Here is a 23,670-nt window from a genome sequence, read left to right on the forward strand (position 1 = left end):
TATAAAAACACGTAAACTCAGAAGATGTGGACTGTGACTGCACCATATATCTAGTCGGGAGTGGTGCTGACTGAAAACAGATGATTTGGAGCGATTCGCGTGTCATCTGCTGGTCATTCTAAGGACTTATTGAACTACCCCCGTAGTTTCATTTTCAGTCAAGGAAATTAATTTTGAACCAAACTGATGATTTGACAATTAAATAAAAAATCTTCAACTGGAATAGTTTTCTCCGCAGTCAATAAAACCGACATCCTAAACTTGGAACGTTACAATTTGAATAAATTTTATTTCCGTAACTTTTAATTGGCAAAAAAATGCGCTGCTAATTTATGGGTTGCCCCTAACGAAATATTTAATTATTCGATTGATTTCAGCTTACCACATAAGTTAAAGGCGAATCCCTAGAGGTTTCCGGAGTGACAGCCGTCGGTTGATTCCTACTTTTCTTGATAGCGATATGCAATGCCGTGTCTCCGTCTTCATCAGTACTTGCGATGTCTGCTTTGTGGCTAACGAGAAGCTCCGCAACAGCCCAATGACCCTGAGAAGTCGCCAAATGCAGAGGCGTTTGCCGTCGATTATTCCGCAAATCGACATTGGCTCGACCACCTGTTGGCGAAAGAAGGATCGCCGAAACTTCCCGGTGTCCGTTCAAGGCCGCAAGGTGCAACGCTGCAAAACCGTCGTCCTTTTTCACGTTCACCAGATGCTGAGCTCTCGCCACTACTTTCCCCGTGGCACTATAATTAATCATTATTTATTTACCACCAGCTCTTTAAATTTTATTTTATTTACCAGAGTGTCCACTGTCTACTGAAATCCTGGACAAAAAATTCCCTGACATTTCCAGCCTTTTTAGCGGTATCTGTGAAGATTTTTCCGAGTATAATTTTTCATGGTTTTCGTATTGTTTTAAACAATCGACTCAAAATAAAAAAATAGTACTGTTTATATGTAAAACTGAATTAGTGTTTTTTTTTAAATGTTTCTGAAAGTAAATAAGGAGATAAGGAAAAGGAAATACGGAGATTTTTTAAGAAAACTGTACTGAATTTCATTTAAAACAGTTCAAATTCCTAAGTTTTCAAGTAAACATATTATATTTTCAACAAGATACATGAATTTTCAACCAGAAATTATATATCCCTAATGAAACATTGAATATTTAAATTTTTAGGTTAATAAATTAATATTTAACCAAAAAGGTGCATTTTTAACCAAGTAGTTGAATTTTCAACTAAAAAATATGAATTTTCATTCAAAAATAGAATAACTAAATTTGCTAAATTTGTTAAATTTTTAGCTTAAAAAATTAATTTTCAACAAAAATTATGAATATTTAACTGAAATAATGCAATTTTCAAACAATAAGATTAATTTTCTCTAAATTAATTTTCTCTGAATTTTGAACAAAAATATGAATTATCTAATAAAATTATGAATATTTAACTGAAATAGTGCAATTTTCAAACAAGAGGATTAATTTTCTCTGAACTAATTTCTCTAAATTAATTTTCTCTATATTTTGAACAAAAATATGAATTTTCAACAAAAATGATGAATTTTTTTTCTTTAACTGTAATTTTTCTTTAACTGTAATCGTTGAATTTTCAACTGAGGAGATTAATTTTCTCCCAAAAAATACGAATTTTCAACCAAATAGTTGAATTTTCAAAAAAATAGTACAATTTTCAACCAAAAATATTAATTTTCAACTAAAATTATGAATATTTAACTAAAATAGCGCTATTTTCAAACAAGAAGATTAATTTTCTCTAAATTAATTTCTCTAAATGAATTTTCTCTAAATTTTAAACAAAATACGGATTTTCTAATAAAAATATGAATATTAAACTGGAATAGTGCAAGTTTCAAAAAAGGAGATTAATTTTCTCTAAACTAATTTCTCTAAATTAATTTTCTCTACACTTTGAACAAAAATATGAATTTCCAACAAAAATGATAAATCTTTAACTGAAATCGTTGAATTTTCTAAAAAAAAAGACGAATTTTCAACCAAATAGTTGAATTTTCAAGTAAAAAAGATTAATTTTTATACAAAAATAAAATAACTAAAGAGTGACCCGAAAAACCCTATTTTTCCCCTCTTTTCTCGACCTCATGAATTTGATGCCAAATTGGTTGAAAGAATAGCTTGTCGTGATACTTGAAAATAAAAAAAATTTCAAGTTAAACCCAGCTTTTTTTTAAAGAGATACAACCAGTCAAACTTATCAGCTAACTCTATCATGCACAAAAGAGTCCAATGTTCCTGTGATTTTTTTTTTGCTGATTCAGAATTATAGAAAATGTTGGCATCATCAATTTGTTTTTTATATATAGTTATTTTTTAACATCTATTAGATTTTACCCAAAAATATTGTTCATTTGTTTTAAAAGTTTTTAATTATCTAGAAGCCAATAGTTCTGAAAGGTAAGACTGGAAAATCTACAGATTTTAGATTTTGAAATTTTTTTATTGCACTTTTATTCGAGCATTAATTAGTTGTGATTAATAAGAGATATTTTCATAAATAACCAATAATACTCATTTACATTATTTATTTGCGCGGAAAATTACAAAAACTATGAAAAAATTTGTTCGAGAAATGATACTCATAGAATTTTGTGAGATATCGAAGACAATGTCAATTACTAAGTTTCATTCGTTATGTGGCCGAAATAAAACCTATGCTCACTTTCATATTTCCTCTATTTTAAAGTATCATCATGACCTTTTGTTTAAACTAATTTGCAAGCAAATTTACGAGGTCGAGAAAAAGGGCGAAAAAATAGGGGTTTTTGGGTCACTCCTTGCAAAAACAAAAAAAAACAAACAAATTTCCCACAAAATAATTAAATTTTTAACCAAAGTGATGAATTTTCAATTTAAGTAATGAATCTTTAAGATACGAAATTCCAAAAAAACAACATGAATTTTAAACGCGAAATGATAAATTTGCAAACAAACACAAAATTGTTAAATTTTTAGTTTAAAAAATTAATTTTCAAGCAAAAAGATTAATATTCAACTGGATTAGTACAATTTTAAGTTTAAAAAATTAATTTCAACCAACAAGATGAATTTTCAAATAAAATGATGAATCTACAACTAAAATAGTTTAATTTTCAATCAGAAATATTTTTTTCCCCAAAAAAGACAAATTTTCAACCACATAGTTGAATTTTCAAAAAAATAGTAAAATTTGCAACCAAAAATATGAATTTTCAACTAAAATTATGAATATTTAACTAAAGTAGTACAATTTTTAATCAAGGAGATTAGTTTTCTCTAGATTTTGAACAAAAATATGAATTTTCAAGAAAAATGATGAATCGTTGACTGTAATCATTGAATTTTCAACTTAAGAGATTAATTTTGTCCCCCAAAAAAACGAATTTTCAACCAAATAGTTGAATATTCAACTAGAAAATATCAATTTTGATCCAAAAATAGAATAAATAAATTTTTAATAAAGAAAATGGTCCACAAAATAGACAAATTTTCAACCAAACTGATAAATTTTCAATTAAAGTGATGAATCTTCTAGTGGAAAAGTTGAATTTTTAACCAAGAAAATTAATTTTTTACAAAAAAAGAAGAATTGTTAAAGAAATAAATTTTCATATAAAAAAAAAAGATAAATTCTGAACCAAAAGTTGAATAGTTAAATTTTCAGGTAAGAAAATTATTTTCCAGCAAAAAAAAAAAGAATTTTTCAACAAAATAATTTAAATTTCAACTGGAATAGTTAAATTCTAACTAAAAAGATTGATTTTCAACCGAAAAGAAAACGTTTTTTCAACAAAATAGTTACATTTTAACAGTTAAATTAAACCAAAAAAGCGATTTTTTAGCAGATGAATTTTTAACCAAGAAGATTAATACATTTTTAGTTTGAAAAAGTAATTTTCAACCAAAAATAAGAATTTTCAACTAAAGTGATGGAATATTCAACTGGATTAGTAAAATGTAAAGTCTAAGAAAATCATTTCAACAAACAAGATGAATTTTCAACAAAAGAGTTTAACTTTTAACCAAATAGTTGAATATTAAACAAAAAATATGAATTTTAATCTATACATTCTAAATTGGAAGAGAATTTTTTTGAAAACATTTTTATTAAATTGGAAGAGACGAAATTTCAAAATTAAATTTTTCCTGAATTGGAAAAGGATTTTTTTGTTGCTTTTAAGATTTTTATTGAGTTGGAAAAGAGGAAATTTTGAAATTCAATTTTTTCAAAATTTCAAGAGGAACATTTTTTATTTATTTTTAAGATTTATATCGAGTTGGAAGGGAGAAAATTTCGAAATTCAATTCATTCTAAATTGGATGAGAATTTTGTTTTAATACATTTTTATCGAGTTGTAAATGACGAAATTTTAAAATTAAATTTTCCTGAATTGGAAGAGGATTTTTTTTTTGCTTTAAAGATTTTACTTGAGTTGGAAGGGAGGAAATTTCGAAATTCATTTTATTCTAAACTGGAAGAGAATTTTTTTAAAAACAATTTTAAGGACTTGAAAGAGACGGAATTTCAAAAGTAAATTTTTCCTGAATTGGAAAAGAATTTTTTTTTGCTTTTAAGATTTTTGTCGAATTGGAAGGGAGGAAATTTCGAAATTAAATTTTTTATGAATGGGAAGAGGAAAAATTTTTATTTATTTTTAAGATTTATATCGAGTTGGAAAGGAGAAAATTTCGAAATTGAATTTATTCTAAATTGGAAGAGAATTTTTTTAAAAAACATTTTTATCGATTTGGAAGAGACGAAGTTTAAAAATTAAATTTTTCCTGAATTGGAAGAGGATTTTTTCTTGCTTTAAAGATTTTCATCGAGTTGAAAGTAAGGAAATTTCGAAATTCAATTTTTTCTAAATTGGAAGAAGATCAATTTTTATTTATTTTTAAAATTTATATCCAGCTCGAAGGGATACATTTTTACTAATTATTTTTCAGAATTGGAAGATGCCAATTTTTTAAAACCCATTTTTATTGATTTATTATTCACAAATCTTTGAACTTTTCAATTTATAAATGTTAAAAATTGAAAAATTTAACACTTCAACGGCATTTAATTTTTTAAATTTCAATTGGAAAGTGTTATTAAAACTTCGGAATGAAACATTAGTTAAGCTTCAGTTTTAAAATCTTTTAAATTTAATAGACATTAACTTTGACTGCTCTAAATTGTGATTCAGTTTCGATCAATTTAAATTAAAAAAAAAAGAAACTTGGTTATAAGAGTCAAAATTATCTAATTTCATTTTTGTGAACCGGAAAAAAGGTGGGAATTTTTTTCCTCGATTAAAACGACCGCCGAGATTTTCTTCAAACTAATACTAGCTACTTACTAGGCATTTCCCTTAAGTGCCGCATGGTGCAAAACATTAAATCCCCGCTTATTTCGAAGCGTGAAATCCAATCTCTCACAGGCACAGAGAGCATCTATAATATCAAGCGCATCCTTTCCAATTGCGTCGTGCAATGCGGTATCTCCGTACGAATCTTGAAGATTTACATCACAGCCATGTCGCAATAAAGTGTGAACGCATTGTGCCTGTTGTTTGTTCACTGCCACATGCAGAGAACTACATTTTCCATTATTTACCACATTTATAGGCGCACCTCGAGCCAGGAGCAATTCCATTATTTCCGGCTGATCACTGTTCAGAAATAAGCAAAAAAAAAAGAAGATAAATTAGCTAGCATTTAAATTAGACCTTCAGGCCTCGGAATTTGCCTTCAAATATTTTTTCAAACTTCTTCACTGATTGGCTAAAATCATTAATCGGTCATCTAAAAATCGGAAATTTAAAAAAATTAAAGAGATTTTTAAACTTCTTCACTGGTTGGCTAAAATCACATATCGGACAGCTCAAAAATTGGACATTTCAAAAACTTTCAACATTGTATGATTTCAAGGGATTTCAAATTTTTTTACAAAAAAATTGAAGAAATTTGAAAGATTTCATAAAATTTCAGAGCATTTTAAAGGATTTTTAATTGATGTCAGAGAACTTCCAGGAATTTTAAGAGTTTCGAGAAGTTTAATCAATTCCAAGGGATTTTAAAGATTTAAAAAATTCTAAAATATTTGAACGCATTTCTGAATTCTGCTTTTAGAGTATTTTATTTTATTTCAAAATTTTGAAACAAATTTTAAGATATATTAAAATCTATAAGAGAATGTATATAAAAAATTGGAATGGATTTCAGAGAATTGTCAAAATTGTACGATATTTTTACAAATTTGAAGGGATTTTAAAGATTTAAAAACATATTTTCAAACTTCTTCACTAATTGGCTAAAATCACATATCAGCCATCTCAAAAATCAGTCATTTAAAAAAATTTCATGATTATATGATTTCAAGGGGTTTCAATAATTTCACAAGGGTTTAATGGATTTTAATTGATTTAAGATAATTTCCTGAAATTTTAAGAGTTTTAAAAAGTTTTATCAATTTCAAGGGATTTTAAATATTTAACAAATTTCTCAAACTTTTAAAAGCATTTCTGAATGCTGCTTTTAGAGTATTTTTTTTTATTTCGAAATTTCTAAACAAATTTTAAGAGATATTACAAATAATAAGATAATGTACGTAAAAAATTTGTTTGGATTTCGGAGGATTTCAAAATATTTTAGGATAATTTCAAAAATTTCAAGAGATTTATAAGATTTTAACCAATTCCGAGAGGTTTTAAAGAGTTTCAATTAATGTCAGAGAATTCCAGATCATTTTAAGAGATTTAAAGAATTTTCATCTAATTTCATATGATTTCGGTTTTGAATAAATTTTAAGAGATATTAGGAATTTCAAGTGATTTTTTACCAGAAATTTTCGATTTTTCAGGATCTCCAAGGATTTAAAATGTGTAAAAAATATTAAAATAGATTCCAGAGGATATTAAAAATTGTAGGGTATTTAGAAAAATGTTAACAGAATAAAAAAAATTTCAAGGGATTTAAGTGATTTCAAAAATTTCCAAAACATTTCAAGGCATTTCTAAAATTCCACGAGATTTCAAGGATTTTAACCAATTTTAAGTGTTTTCAAAGAATTTTAACAGATTTAAGGGGTTTTATTTATTGAGACATTATAAATTTCAAGATAATTTAAGGGATTTTTTCCACACCTACGCGATTTTAGATCATATGCCAGGATTTAAAAAATGTAAAAAATATGAATGGATCTCGAAGGATTTGAAAGATGTTTTGGCTTTTAAAAAATTTTAAGAGATGAAAAAAATTTCCTAAAAATGTGATGGTATTTCTAAAATTGCAAGAGATTTTAAAGATCTTAAGAGATTAAAAGAGGTTTTCAAGGATTTTAATTGATTTAAGAGAATTTCCAGGATTTTTAAGAGTTTCAAGAACTTTTGTTTGGTTTCCGAGGATGTCAAATTTTTAAATTTGTGATGGAATGGAATGGATTTCAGATGATTACAAATTTGTTTAAATATTTTAAAAAATATCAACAGATTAAAAAATTTCAAAAAATTTCAAGAGATTTTAAAGATTTTAAAAATTCTAAAGGATCTCAAAGGATTTTAATTGATTTCAGAGAATTCCAAAGCATGTTTTCAACTAAAATTATGGAATATTAAATAGTCAAATTTTCGGTAACAAAATTTCTTTTCATCTACAGACAAAACAAGTTTTTAATGAAATAGCTCATTTTTCAACCAAAGAAATAAATTTTTAATTAAAATGATGAATATTCAATAAAAAAATTCCAAAAAGGCACTACATGTAATAAAAAAAATAATTTAATTTTTAAATAAAAATTTCAATTTTCAACCAAATAGTTGAATATTCAACCAGAAAAGATCAAGTTTCAACCGAACCTAGAATAGTTGAATTTTCAGTTAATAATTTAATTCCTAACCAAAAAAATTGGATTTTTAGAAGAATAGTTAAATTATTTTTTACCTAAAAGATGAATTTTTAACTAAAAATGATAAATAATTAACTGGAAAAGTTAAATTTTCAACCAAAAAGAAAAATGTTTAAACAAGGAGATTAGCTTTCTAAGAAAAAATCATGTTCTATCAAAAGTCAATTTTTTAACAAAAGAAGTGAATGTTCAGCGAAATAAATTAATTTTCAATTTAAAAAGACAAATTTACATCCAAATTGTTGTAATTTGAACTAGAAACGGTCAATTTTGAAACCAAAATATAGTTAAATGTTCTACTGCAATAGTTAAATTTTTAGATGAAGAATTGATTTTTTAACAAAGTAGTTATATTAAAAGAAAAAAATTATGTTCTACCAAAAAAGTCGATTTTTTACCAAAAAAGTAGTTTTTTTAACTTTCAACCAAACTGAAAAATTTTCAACTAAAATAAATCCCCAACTGCAATAGTTGAATTTTATACCTACCAAAAAGATAAATTTTCAACCAATAAGATTAATTTTATACAAAAAAAAAACATTACATGATTTAAAAAAAAAAAAATTTTAAATAAAAAATATGAATTTTCAACCAAACAGTTTCATATTGACCCAAAAAAGATCAAATTTCAACCAAAAATGGAATAGTTACATTTTTGGCTAAAAAGTTGAGTTTCAGCAAAGTAGTTATATTTTTTTTAAAGTTGAATTTTCAAATGATGAATCTTCCAATAAAAAAATCAATTTTTAACAAGAGTTTGGATTTTAACCGCAAATAGTTGAATTTACAAAAAAAAGGTAAATTCCCAACGAAAAATGTGAAAAAAATTCATATTATGATTCAAAAATATTTCCTTTTCGAAATAATACTTTTACTCTAAAAACTACTTGAAGTACTTTCTTTTTCTGAGCTTTTAAAGAAGGAACTTTTAAATTATAACGAATTTCAACTTGTAACAGGGATTTTTTAAACTTCATTCTTCTCTCCCAAGTAAAATCACTTTTCTAAATTGACAGAAAATAAATAAAATAATAAAGAGTAAAATAATAAACATTTGAATTTTGCTACAATCACAAGTAAATTCCCGGGGTTTCAATTCAATTCCCGGTCTTTCCCCAGTCTTAGTTTTCAACGAAAGTTTATTTTTCAACTAAGTAAATTTATTTCTATTATAAAAGATGAATTCTCAACCAACATTATGACTTTTTAACTGGAATACTTGAATTTTTATCGAAAAAGAAGAATTTTTAAACAAAGAGATTAGCTTTCAGAGAAAAAATTCATTTTCTATCAAAAAAGTCGATTGTTTAACAATATACGTGAATTTTGAACGAAATAAGTTAATTGTCAATTTAAAAAGACAAATTTACATATTTCAAAGTTTCCAAACAAACTAGATACATGTTCATCTAAAATGATGAATTTTCAACTGGAGTTGATGAATTCTATACCTACTGAAAAGATGATTTTTCAACCAATAAGATTAGTTTTCTATAAAAAAAGGCGAATTTTCCAGAAAAAACATGAATTTAAATAAAAAATTAATTGAAAAATAAAAACTACCATTTAACAGTCAAATAGCTCATTTTTTTAACCAAAAAAATGAATTTTTAATTACAATAAAACTTCAAAAAAAAAAATTAATTTTCAAAAAAAGAGTTTAAATTTTGAGTTTAAGAAATTAATTTTGATTAATTAATGATGAATCTACAACTAGAATAATTGAATTTTCAACCAGGAATATGTTTTTTCCCAAAAAAGATGAAGTTTCAAACAAATAGTTGAATATTAAAAAAACTAAGGAAATTAATTTTCTCCCAAAAAAGACGAATTTTCAAACAAATATTTGAATTTCCAATTAAAAAACAGCAATTTGATCCAAAAATAGAATAAATAAATTTTGAATAAACAAAAAATGGTCCACAAAATAGTAAAATTTTCAACTAAAGAATTTTTAAACAAGAAGATTAGCTTTCGAAGAAAAAATCAATTTTTACCAAAAAAGTCGATTTTTTAACAAAATACATAAATTTTCAACAAAAATAGTTCAAAAATAGTTTAAAAATTGATTTTCAACAAAGTAGTTACATTTTTAAGACGAGGCGAATTTTCATTTTCAAATTTTTCAAAACCTCTAAATATTTCTGCAACTTCCTTGAATTTTATCAAGAATAATACGTTATTGTTATTGATACATAAAAGTTCAAAAATTTGACTCACAAATGAAATTTTTTTAAATAGAACAATTAAAATTTAGTTTTTGATATTTAACTATAATTACAGATTTTCAGGGTGACCGTTTCAATCAAAAAACAAAATTCCCGATCATTTCCCGGTTCACAAATATTTTTCCCGGTCAATAAAATTTAAAAAATCAAGTTTAATTAATTTATACTGCAAAATTCAGAATTTTTAACATTAATAAATTATAGAGTTCAAAGATTTAGATTAAGTTCCAAAAATATAAATATAGGTTAACATTTTCAATACTGTAAATTAAAAAATAAATCAATGAACTTTGAAAATGGTCAAAACTATATTATTCAGTTATTTTAGGCCAATAAATATTTTAAAATTTACATTTTTTTCAACTTAAAAGTTCTTAAATTAGAATTTAAATTATTTTCATTTTAAATAGTTTAAGCATCTTTGAAAATCTTTAAAATTGTATTTCAAAATCTTGAGAAATCTAGAAGTAGCTTTAAATTTTGTCAAACTTAACTTAATTTTTGAAATTTTTTCAAAAATTCTCAATAAAATTGAAAATTAATTGTATTTGTCCTACAAAATTTAGAAAATCCTGCGAATTAAACAAAATGTCCTTAAAATTTGGATTTCTAAATAACGATTGAACACTTATTATTTTTAGAAACAATTAGAGTAATTTTAAGAGATATTGAGAAGTTTAAAAAAGATTAAAATTAATTGAGAACTTGAAATGATTTCAAATAATTTTAACGAAGTGTGTTTACTGAAAAAATTTGGTTATACGTAACGAATTTTCGGTGCAAATATTTACAACCTAATTTAAAACAAAATGTAGATTTTTGCAGTTTACAAAAAATTTAGAGGCTTTTTAAGAATTGTGAAAGGTTCCAAACGAATAAAAACATTTCTTAAATTTCCTAGGACAATTGAAAAGGATTCTTCATTTTGAAAAATTATTTTAACAGAATATTCAAAACGATTTTAAGAGAATTCCAATATTATTAAAAACGATCCAGGAAGAATTTAAGGACTTTTCTTTAATTTTTAAGAATAATTACTCAAATTTTTCTAAAAATAATACGTGTTCAATCATTATTTATACATCAAAATCTAAAAAATTTTCTTACAAATTAAACATTTTATTTAGTAGAACACTAAAAATTGCAACATTAAAATGCGAAAAGCTGTTCGAAAATTTAACAATTCAAAGCTTTTTATGTCAAACATTTAAGTTTTAAATTCTTAACTTTTAAATATTTGGCTTCAATTTAGTCGTTTTAAAATATAAGTCAAATATTGCTAAATATTGAATAATTATTCTTTCTCTTAATCAAATTTTTTTAATTTAAATGGGTTAAAAATGGAATAATTTAGACTGAAAAAATATTTTAAATATAAAAGCCTTTAATTATGAATTAATTACGAATCTCAAAATTCTTTAACTTTCAACGGATTTACAATCGTTTTATCAAATTAATTATTGTTCACTTTTTAATACTTAAAGTACAGATACATTTTAAAAATTATTTATTTATATTTACAGTTTATAAAATTAAACTGTTTTTACCCAAAATTTGCAAATTTAAAAGTTTTTAATTTTTAATTGTTTAAGTCTTCAAGACTGCATTTTTCTTCTGGAAATTTGTAAAATTCCCGATCAAGAAATAAATTCACTCTCATTTCCCGGTTTTCTCCGGTCTCAGAAAATTCCCGGTCATTTCCCGGGTTTTCCGGCCACCCTGGAATTTATATGAACAGTCAGATATTTCCAAATATAAAGTAATTCTTATTTTTCTTAATTAAAAAATTTTTAATTCAATGGTTTAAAAATTGAATATTTTAGACTGAAATAATATTTGAAATTTAATAAAAGCCTTTGTTTATGAATATATTATTTTGAAGTTATTTTAAAATTGGAAATAGTTGATAAAGTTTCAATCGGGCGTTTGAATTTGTTTAACTAATAAGACTTTTCAATTGAAATAGTTTACATGATTTTAAACGTTAGAAACTGAAAATTCTAAAATCGAGAACTGATTTCGAATCAACTGAACATTTTTTTAAAAAAGGATGGAAATCACAGTTGGACAGATATTTCTCTAAAAAAATATGTTTCTTCACTTTATAATATGTAAATTCAATATACACCCCTTTGTTTCCGATAAAGACTTACTTTTTAGTACCCAAAAAATTAAAAAAATTAATGTACAACTTTCAAATCGTACCTGTTCATTCTAGTTCGTATTTGTGTCAACAGGTGGCGTATCGCAGTTTAACCATTCCCAATAATCATTATTTTTCAAAATTTTTTACTACTATTTGCCACTATTTTTTTTTTTTTAAATGAATCCAAGGCCTGGAGTATTATAAATGTAAAATTTTGAAATGTGAGGAGTTTTACCCAAAAGCTGCATAATGCAGAGGCGTGTCTCCATCTTCGTCAGCGGCGTGAAGGGAAGCACCAGCATCCAAGAGAAGAATGCACAATTCCCGCTGACCCTGATGAGCAGCCACTTGCAAACAAGTCTTTTTTCCTCCACCCGGACCGCCTGCTCGCGCGTCCACCCTGTCAGGGTGCTTTCGCAAAAATTCGCGAACAGCAGCTACCGGCGATTCTCCTCTGACTGTCTCCCGTAATAATTTCTCGACATCACTGTCAGATTCGTCATTGGAAACTGAAAATCATCAAGATTCAAAATTGTGCTTTTCAGGATGACGAAGATAAAACTGATAGTCTAGATTTTGCAAAATAATTTTACAAAGCCACTTGAGTGCGCGATCTCTTCGGGTTTGAGTTATGCGAAAATTCAAATTTAATTTATGATAAATAAACTTTTTATATACAAATTATTGACAACATTTTGTAGATCATTCATAAAAAAAGGGTCAAAGTGTCAGATCTTTCAAAATTTTTATATTTTTACAGAAAAGATACCAAAAAAAAAAATTTATTTTCTGATAAAAAAATAAAAAACTGCTATGGAGAGAAATCGTCTTATTTATTTTTTTTTAATTCAACCATTTTCGATTACAACTTTTTCCCTTTGGTAGAAAATTTGCCTTATTTTATTTGAAAAACTACATGATTTGTTTAAAATTCGACCTTTTTTGGTTAAATTTAAAGGCTTTTAATTTAAGATTTTGTTGTTGTTGAAATATCAACAATTAAATTGTACGCTGTTTGTTGAAGATTCATCTCTTTCGTTGAAAATAAGCTATTTTGATAAAAATCAGTTTTGTTCGTTAAAAATTGATTCACTGAAAATTTAACTTGCCATTTTTGGTTAAAAATTCGCCTCTTTTGCTTTAAAAATTAACCATGTGGGTGGAAATTCATGTATTTGATTGAAAATACATCTAATTTGGTTGAAAAATAATAAAATAAATAAATAAAATAATTTTGCTTTACACAATTTGTTTTCGGTTAAAAATTCGGTTTTGTTATTGTTGAAAATTCATTATTTTTGTTTAAAAATTTAAGTATTTTGTTTAAACCTCCTTTTTTTATTCGAAATTATGTTCTCAGCTGAAAATTGAACTATTATTGGTGATTACAATTTTTTTCAATTGCAAATTAATTCCTTTCAATGAAAACTTAACTGTTTAATTTGAAATATAAATTTTTTTTCATGACTTTTTTTAATTGAAAAATTAAGTATTTCACTCCAAGTTCGTCTTTTTTGGTAAAATTAAACTATTTTAATTTTACTTTAAATATTTAATTAAAAATGTGTGTATTTTATTGAAAATTCGCCTTTCTATTAGAAACTTAACCTTTAATATTAAAATTTATACTACTTTGCTGCAAAGTAATTTTTTTTTGAAAATTTATTTATTTTAATTTTATATTTTGATGCAAAACAATTTTTTTTTTTCGTAAAAAATTGATTGCGTGAAAATTTAACCGTTCATTTTTTGTTTAAAATTCGCCTCGTTTAGTTCAAAAATGAACCATTTGGATGAAAATTCGTCTCTTTTAGTTGAAAATTAATCTTAGTGCTTCACAATTCATATTTTTGGTTGAAAAATTATTTTTCGGTTGAAAATTGATCTAATTTTTTAAAAACTCGTTTTTATTTTCTTGAAAATTGAACTTTTTAGTTGAAAATTCAATCATGTGTTTAAAAATGGACTCTTTTTCAGAAAATCATTCTTCTTGTTTGTAAATTAATTTACATTGGTTAAAAATGTAATTAGTTTGTTCAAAATTTTACTACTTTGTTAAAAAATTTGTTTTCGATTAAAAAATTAATTTTCAAAGTTGAAAATTCGACTTTTTGGTAGAAAATTTATTATTTTTGGTTTAAAATTTTAATATTTTCTTCAAAGCTTCTTTTTTGGTTCGAACTTATGTTTTTAACTGAAAATTGAACTATTTTATTTTTGGTTACAATTTCTTTTATTGAAAGTTTATTTATTTCGATGAACATTTGACTGTATAATTTATTATAGACACTTTTTATTTAAAATTAATTTTTTAACGGAAAAATTAAGAATTTCATTTCAAGTTCGTCTTTTTTGCATATATTTAACTTTTTTTAAACTAATATTAAAAATATATACATTCTTTTTTGGTTTGAATATCAACTATTCAATTTTTTGTTTAAAAATAATCTTTTTTTTAGTTAAAGTTATACCAGATTGCTGAAAATTAATTATTTTGTTCGTTGAAGATTCATTACTTTTCTTGAAAATTCATCTCTATGGGTAAAAATTCAACTATTCTATAAAAAAAAAATCGGTTTTTTTTTTGTTAAAAATAAATATTTTAAAAGATAATTTAATTATTCCATTTTTTGTCGAAAAATGCTTGCTTTTTAGTCTAAAATTCAATTCTTTTGTTGCAAATTGAACTTTATTGTCAAAAATATAATTTTTTATTTCAAACTTTTACTATTCCATTTTTGGTTAAATTTAACTGTTTTTTAATTAAAATTGTATCAGTTGAAGTTTCTTCTTTTTGGTTGAAAATGTTTTTTTTTTATATTTTGTATTCAAAATTGATCTTCTTTTATTTTAAAAATTACATCATTTGTTACAAATTCGTTCTTTTTGGCTGAATTAAACGGCTTTTAGTTTAAAATATTTTTTGGTTGAAATATCAACTATTACATTTTACTTTCTTTGTTGAAGCTGTATTTTTTTCGTGAAAAATTGATTAAGTGACAACTTAAATGTCCATTTTTTGTTTACAATTCGAATCTTTTACTTTATAAATAGAAATTTTGGATACAAATTAATATATTTCATTGGAAATTAATTTTGATGCTTAACAATTAATCTTTTTGGTAAAAAAATAATTTTTCGGTTGAAAATTTACCTAGTTCATAAAAATTCCTCTTTTTTTCGTGAAAATTGTTCTTTTTAGTTAAAAATGAAAATTCCACTATGTGTTTAAAAATTGACTTTTTTTTTTTATAAAATTATTTTTCTTGTTTGCTAATCCAGTTATTTTAATTCAAAAATTCATTTCGTTAGTTACAATATTTTTTCAGTTACAAAATTAGTTGCAAACTTTGTTAAATATATATTTTTCAGTTCAAAATTATTTTTTTTAGTTAAAAACTCGAATTTCTGGTACAAAATTAATCTTCTTTTTTGAGAATTCATCCCTTTTGGTTAAAAAGTGTAATCTTTTTGGTTAAACATTTAAATATTTTGTTCCAACCCCCCCTTTTTTTGGTTCAAAATTATTTTTTCCTGAAAATTAAAGTATATCACTTATGGTTACTAACTTTTTTTAAGAAGCAAATTCATTTCCTTTGATGACAATTTAACTACTTTATTGAACTTTAAAAAAATTAATTTATGAACTTAAAGATTGAGTATTTAATTTAATCCATAGCTGAAAATTCAATTATTCTATTTAAAAAATTGCTTTTTTCGTTGTTGAAAATTAATTTCTTTAAGAGAAAATTTGACTTCCATTTTTAGTTGAAAATCTATTACTTTTGTAGCAAAGTGTATATATTCTTGGAGGTTTCATTTTGCATTTTTTGGTTGAAAATTAATTTTTTTAGTTGAAATTTTATACATTTTGTTGAAAATTCGTTTTATTTTTTAGTCGAAAATTTACCCCTTTAGTTAAAATGTTTGCTTTTCTGTTATAAACATAATCTTCTTGTCTGCAAACTCATCATTTTGGTTGAAAATTGAATTATGTCATTTTTGGTTTATACAATTTTTAGTAGCAAATTCATTTATTTCGATAGAAATTTAACTATTTTATTTATATTAATTTTTTAACTTAAAAATGAGGAACTTTATTAAAAATACGCGTTATGTTTTTAATTGAACTGTATTTTATTTCATATTAAAATCTTTTTAGGTTGGGATATCAATTATTAAATTTTTCGTTGAAAATTAATCTCGATGGCTGAAAATTCAACTATCCTATTGAAAAATTCGATTTTTATTTTAGTTGACATTTAATATAAAATTAAACTAATCCATTTTTGTTTTTAAAATTAATCTTTTTTAGTTCAAAGTTATACAAATTTGTTAAAAAGTAATATTTTTGGTTGAAAATTCATTACTTTAGTTGAAAATTCATCTCTGTGGCTGAAAATTCATCAAATTTATTACGGAATTCACATTTTGTTGTTGAAATTTAATGCTTTAAAGGAAAATTGACACATTCAATTGTTGGTTGAAAATGTTTAAATTGAAAATTCATTTCTTTTGTTGCAAATTTGTTCGTTTTTTTAGTGGAAAATTTACCCTTTTTAGTTGGAACTTTAAATATTTAATTAAAAATGTGTGTACTTTATTGAAATTTTTGGTTGAAAATTTAACTATTTTATTGACATTTTCCTTTTTTTTTGTTTGAAAATTAAATTTTGAACTTAAAAATTGAATTTTTCATTTATGATTTATCTTTTTTGTTAAAATTTTGTTTTTTATTTAATATAAAAATCTTTTTGGTTGGGATACCAACTATCCGATTTTTCCTTGAAAAGTAATATTTTTGGTTGCAGATTTATTACTTTAGTTGAAAACATATCTCTATAGCTGAAAATTCAACTATTCTGTTAGAAAATTCACTTTTTTTTTAGCTGAAATTTAATGTTTTAAACAGAAAATTTATTTCACATTTGGTTGATAATGTTTACTTTTTTGTTTGAAAATTCAATTTTTTTAAATAAAAAATTTACTTTTTTCAGTTAGAACTTTAAATGTTTAATTATAAATTTGCGTACTTAATTGAAAATTTGCCTTTCTAGTAGAAATTCAATCTTCATATTTAAAAACTCATGATTTTGGTGGAATATTGAACTACCTAATTTTTTTTGAAAATGTATCTTTATTAGTTGAAAATTCTACTATTTAATGAAAAAAATAGAGCGCATTATATCAAAACACGTACTTTGAGTTTTTTTTCAGTAGACAATAATATTATGTTTCTAAAACTCAGAACTACAATAAAAGAGTGACCAGTAATTAGAATATTAAATTTTTTTCTTCAAATTGGATGACTTACTCTTTTACTTTATTTTAAAAATAAATTATAAACTTTGATCAATAATTTGTATAAGAAAATCTATATTTGATTCATTAAATAAAGCAAAAATAAAAATACTAAAATAAGACAAAACTCGAACCCGAACAGATCGCGAACTCTGTGAATTTGATTACAAACCTCTCTCTCGATTTTCATCAGCCGCAGCTCCACTTCCTACTTCTGAATTCGAAGTAACCAGAGTTACACTCATGGGATTAAAGGTCCAAATGTGCCCTTCTAATGCTACCCTCATATCGCCATCAGGGTAAATTTTTATAACTTTACCGGTTTTACCAAGCGCCTAAAAGACCATTTTTTGTATTAGATTTTGGACTCCTTTCCCTTTTTTATTATTAATAATTGTTTTTAGATTAAAATTCTGGTACTTACAGTCCTCATTACATCTATCCACTCTCCGTGGCCGCGCTGAAAATTTCTTACGGCTACCAAATCACTTTTTATTCTAACTATATCACCGACAGAGAAATTATCCCTAGTCATAACTTTTGTCAAGGCAGCTGGATGGAATGTCCATCTATTGTTACAGCCCTCGTATTGAACTCGGATATCACCTTTATCGGTGATGCGATGCACTGTTCCAACCTAGAATACAAATATTTCCAATACAAATTAAATTCTCGTTAAGGAATTGCCGTTCGAGGTGAATGAACGTTTTCGTGTGCGGACCAAAAATGGAAAAAGCTCTCGCTCTCTTCAGACACTTAGGTGATATAAATATTGGAAATAAATTTGGAATAATTTCTATTATAACATTAATTCTAATCTCAGATTTTACACTCTTTCCCCTATTCTCCTTTAAACAGTTCCTCTTTGTTCCCTCTTTTCAAGAAACTTAGCCTTTTTCTCGTGTTTTTTTCCCGTTTAAACTGGAACTGAATTAATAGAATCTAAAACAGGGTGGCCGTTTTAATCGAAGGAATAAATTCCTGGTCGTTTCCCAATTTTTTCCCTGTTTGAAAACATTTTTCACGGTTATTAAATTTAAAAAATGGAACACTAAAGCTAAAAAAATGTCCACTTGAGGTAATAAAAACTGAGCTGCAAATGAAAGTACTCAAAGTGGAAATGTTAAATTTTGAACTTTCAAAATTAAAAAATTTTTAATTAGAATATTTTGTATTCAAATGCTTAATAATTTACGAGTATAAGATTAAAGGTACTAACATTTTTTAATGTAAAAAATATAAATCCACGTTATCATTTTCAATGCTCTAAATTAAAAAATCAATCAATGAATTTTAAAATGTTCAAAATTATATAATTTTAAGGAATTTTAAGCTAGAAACATTACATATTGGAAAATTGCAAAAATTTTAACTGAGCACTTCTTAAATTAGAAATTCAATTATTTTCTTTTTAAACAGTTTAAACATCCTTGGGAAAATTCAAAATTTTGAGAAATCCAGAAGTTGTTTTAAATTAAAAATTATTTTGGAATTTTTTTCAGAACTTCTAAATATCTGTCAGAATTAAATTAATCTTTTCTACAATTTTCAGAAATTCCTGCAAATTTTAGAAAATTTCTTTACAATTTGGATGTATAAATAAAAATTGAACATTTATTATTTGTATGCGAAATTTGAGTAATTTTAAGAGATGTGTAGACGTTTTGAAAAGATTTAAACTTAATGTAAAACTTGAAATGATAGCCGAATATAAAAAAATGTAGATTTTCGCAGATTTTAAACAAAAAAATTAGATTCTTTTCAAGAATTATGAAAGGCTTCAAAAGAATAAAAACATTTTCTTAAGATTCCTAGGAAAATTAAAAATAACTTTTCATTTTGAAACATTATTTTACGAGAATATTAAAAAAGTTTTTCAAACATTTTTTTTTTAATTTCAAAAAAGATTCTAGAAGATTTTAAAAAAACTCTAAAATTTTGATGATAATTTTTAATCTGTTTAAAACTCCTAAATATCTCTTAAAATTACTCAAATTTTTTTCTACAAATATTCATTTGTAAATTATGCATCAAAAATTCAAATTTAAAGGATCTTCGAAATTTTAACGATTCCAGGCTTTCTATGTCAAAAAATTCAGTTAGGGATTCTTTACTTTTAAATATTTGGTTTCAATTTACTTGTCTTAAATCAAAAATCAAACATTGCTAAATATTCAATAATTAACCTTTTTTTTTAATTAAAAATTTAAAATTGAATGAGTTAAAAATGAAATATTTTAGACTGAAACAATATTTTCAATTTAATAAAATCCTTTAATTAAGAATATATTATTATGAAGTTATTTTTAAGTTGAAAATAGTTTTTAAACTTTCAGTCACACGTTCACATTTGTTTATTGACTAAGACTTTCAAATTGAAACCGCTTATGTTTTATCGTGAAAATCCTTAAATTTTGAACATATTTCAAATCGTTTTTGTTCACTTTTTATTACATAAAGTATCAAAAACACTATAATAAGAAAATCCGGCTATTTTAGTTAAAAGTTGCTTTTAATTACATAGTTTATTATTACATTTTGGTTTAGAAGTCAACTATTTCCTTAAAAAAATCCAATATTTGGTTGAATATTTAACTATTTTGTTGAAAATACACTTTGTCTCTGCTTGAAAATTAATTTTCTTTAATAAAAATTTAACTATTCTAATTTTGGTTGAATGTTGATAAATTTTAGTTGAAAACTCAACTATTACCTTTTATAGATAAAAGTTCAACTACTTTGTTAAAAATGTATTTTATTGGTTCAAAATTGCACTATTTTGTTAAAAATTCGTTTCTTTGCTTGAAAATTGAATTATTCCATTCTTGGTTGAAAATTAATAATTCTTTGTTTGAAATATCAACTATTCCATTTTTTGTTTAAAATTGATCTTTTTTAGTTGAAAATAAAACTTTTTGGTTAAAAATAAATCATTTTCGATTGAAAATACATAATTTTAGGTTGAAAATCCACGTATTGCTTGAAAATGCAAATATTTTGTGTAAAATTAATATATTTAGGTTGAGTACTCAACAATTTCCTTGAAATTTCTTTTTTCAAAATTAATTTTCTCGACTAAAAATTTCATTATGCCATTTTCGACTGAAAATTGATCGTTTCTAATAGTGAAAAAAACTATTACATTTTTCGCTTGGAGTTAATCATTTTTTTTGAAATTTTGAAATTTGTTTGAATATTTAAATATTTTGTTGAAAATACACTTTTTCTATGGTTGAAAATTAATTTTCTTTACTAAAAATTTAACTATTCTATTTTTGGTTGAATGTTGATAAATTTTAGTTGAAAACTCAACTATTACATTTTTCGTTGAGAATTAAACTTTTTTCGTCGAAAATTCAATAACTTAGTTAAAAGTTGAACTAATTTATTAAAAATGTATTTTATTTGTTAAAAATTTCACTATTTTGTTAAAAATTCATTTTATTGGGTTGAAAATTGAACTATTCCATTCTTGGTTGAAAATTAATCGTTTTTAGTTGAAAATTTAACTATTTGCTGAAATTCAACTGTTTTTGTTTAAACATTGAAATTTGTTATGTTTGACACATCAACCATTTCATTTTTGGTTGAAAATTGATCTTTTTTAGTTGAAACTTAAACTATTTGGTTAAAAATAAATCCTTTTAGATTGAAAATACATAATTTTAGGTTGAAAATCCAAGTATTGGTTGAAAATTCAAATATTTTGTGTAAAATTAATATATTTAGGTTGAGTATTCAACAATTTTCTTGAAATTTCTTTTTTCAGAATTAATTTTATCAACTAAAAATTTCATGATGCCATTTTTGACTGAAAATTGATCGTTTCTAGTTGAGAACAAAACTATTACATTTTTGTTTAGGATTCATAATGTTTTATATTTTTTTAAATTTAAGCTACTCGTTTGAAAGTTGAACTATTTTACTAAAATTCATTTTATTTTAGTTTAAAACTAATTGTTTTTTTTTCACTGAAAACTTAACTTCCATTTTGTTTAAAAATTCAAATAGTTGGTTGAAAATAAACTTTTTTTGATTGAAAATTCATATTTTTGAGTGGAAAAATCAACTGTTTTATAGAAAATTTATCTTTTTGTCTTGTAAATTGAATATTTTGGTTGAAATTTGTTTCAATATTGAATCAAAAAAATTTTTCTGATTTAAATATCATCTATAATCGTTTTTGTTGAAAAAATCACCTTTCTGGTCGAATTTAACTGCTTTTTAAAATTTTTAATTAAATTACATTTTTAGTTCAAATATCAATTTATCTATTTTTGGTTAGAAACTTATATTTACAATTTGAAAATTCAACTATTTGGAAGAAAATATATCTTTTTTTGTTGAAACTTTAATCATTTCGTTGAACATACATCCTTGTAGGTTGTACTAATAATCTAATTATTTTGTTTTAATATTCGAAATTTTGGTTGAACATTAATCTTTTAAGGTTCCCCTCAACAGTTTTTTATTTAAAATTCAAATTTTTTGGTTGAAATATCAATTAATCTATTTTTGGTGGAAAAATTTTCTTGGTCATTTGAAAATTCACCTATTTAGTTAAACAGGTATATATTTTGTTGAAAATTTAATTAATTCTTTTAAAGTCTACTATTTGATTAAAAAATCATTTTTCAAGTCGAAAATTGATCTGTTTTGTTTAAAATTCGAACTATGGATTAAAAATTCAATTTAATTCATTCAAATTAATTTTTTAGGTTGAATTTAAGGTTTTTTATTTAAAATTGAAATGTTTTTTGGTTTAAATGTCAAGTTTTTGGTTGAAAATGCAACTATTCTTGGTTAAAATTTAATTTTTGTTTGAACATTCGATCATTTGGTTCAAAATTAATTTGTATATGTTGAAAATTCGATGGTTATGTTGAAAATTTGTTTTCTAGATTAAAAACTCGTCTTTTTCTATTGAAAAAATCTCATTTATTTGATAGAAAAGTTCTCAGTTGAAAATTCAACTGTCTTCTAAAAAAAGTCGTCGTTTTGTCTTTTCAACTGCTTGGTCTAAAATTATTATTATTTTTTTAAATCCAACTATTTGGTTAAAAAAATATTTTTCTTGATTAAAAATAACATATTTTGTTAAAAATGCATCTTTTGTGTTTAAAAGTCTGCTTAAACATACGAATTTATTCTATATACAACTCTCATTGAAAATTTATATTTTTTGGTGCATAATTAATTTTTTTTATTGAAAATTCGATTCCTCTGTCGAAAATTAAATATATTCCGACTTGAAATATTAAACGTTTCATATTGAATTCCATCTATCCATCTAAATATCTATCAAGACAAAAATATTAATATCAATCTAAACATTAATTTTATTCAAAAGAATTTATTCCCCTATTTTCGTCAAAAATTACACTTTTCTCCTGTTTTTGGAACTTTTAAGGCTTTCAAGTCTGAAATCATATAGATTCTTTTTCCAAATATACGTATTTGCTGAGTATGATTAATTACCTTTCCTATATAATCAGCCATGCGTGGATTCCAACCACCATGGCCTTCTTGCATTTCTTTAAGAGTATTGATATCCTTCATTACTTTGACTTTGTCGCCCACATGGAAAGTCAAATGCCTCGGTCCAGGATCATCCGCGGAAGCTGCTTCGCCATTCGAAACAGAATTACTCACGCTACAAGTAACAGTGGCAACTGGCTGTCCCAAAAGTGGCAAATGTTCCTTGTAATAAGTACCAGCGTTTGCTTCCTCGACGTAACAAAGATCCACACATCCTTTGTATCCAACTCGATATACATTCGTTGTTCCTGTTGACCACGATACGGTCGCCACGGATCTACTACTTTCATTATCCCACCCTCGGATGTCCATCACTCTGCCAGTCTTCCCTGATTAATTAATTTTCAATCAAGTATTAAACAATTTTTCAGTTTTTAATTATTCACACGGTGGGACACTAACAAGTTTAATTAAGGCCATTGATAAAAAAAATTGCATAAAGACCCCTTTTCCAGCAATTGCTAAAATGGGTAAAATGATTAATTAATTTTAAATCAATTATTAAACCATTTTCAGTTTTTAATTATTCACACGGTTGGGTTCCACTAAC

The 23,670-nt window shown here is 24.4% G+C and overlaps 1 protein-coding gene across 1 annotated transcript in view; it reads right to left on the bottom strand.

Annotated features, from left to right (window-relative positions):
* The window catches only part of LOC117168908 (E3 ubiquitin-protein ligase MIB2), a 56,390-nt gene that overhangs the window by 18,712 nt on the left and 14,008 nt on the right, over positions 1-23,670 (bottom strand). The window contains exons 4-9 of the mRNA XM_033354847.1: positions 23,061-23,449; positions 18,007-18,219; positions 17,755-17,917; positions 12,517-12,790; positions 5,362-5,673; positions 383-743 (exon numbers count right to left, since the gene is read on the bottom strand). Of these exons, the coding sequence (XP_033210738.1) occupies positions 383-743; positions 5,362-5,673; positions 12,517-12,790; positions 17,755-17,917; positions 18,007-18,219; positions 23,061-23,449 (1,712 nt within the window). The remainder of the gene's footprint in view (positions 1-382; positions 744-5,361; positions 5,674-12,516; positions 12,791-17,754; positions 17,918-18,006; positions 18,220-23,060; positions 23,450-23,670) is intronic.

The sequence above is a fragment of the Belonocnema kinseyi genome, chromosome 3 (assembly GCF_010883055.1).
Source record: "Belonocnema kinseyi isolate 2016_QV_RU_SX_M_011 chromosome 3, B_treatae_v1, whole genome shotgun sequence".
In the NCBI taxonomy this organism is placed as follows: Eukaryota; Metazoa; Arthropoda; class Insecta; order Hymenoptera; family Cynipidae; genus Belonocnema; species Belonocnema kinseyi.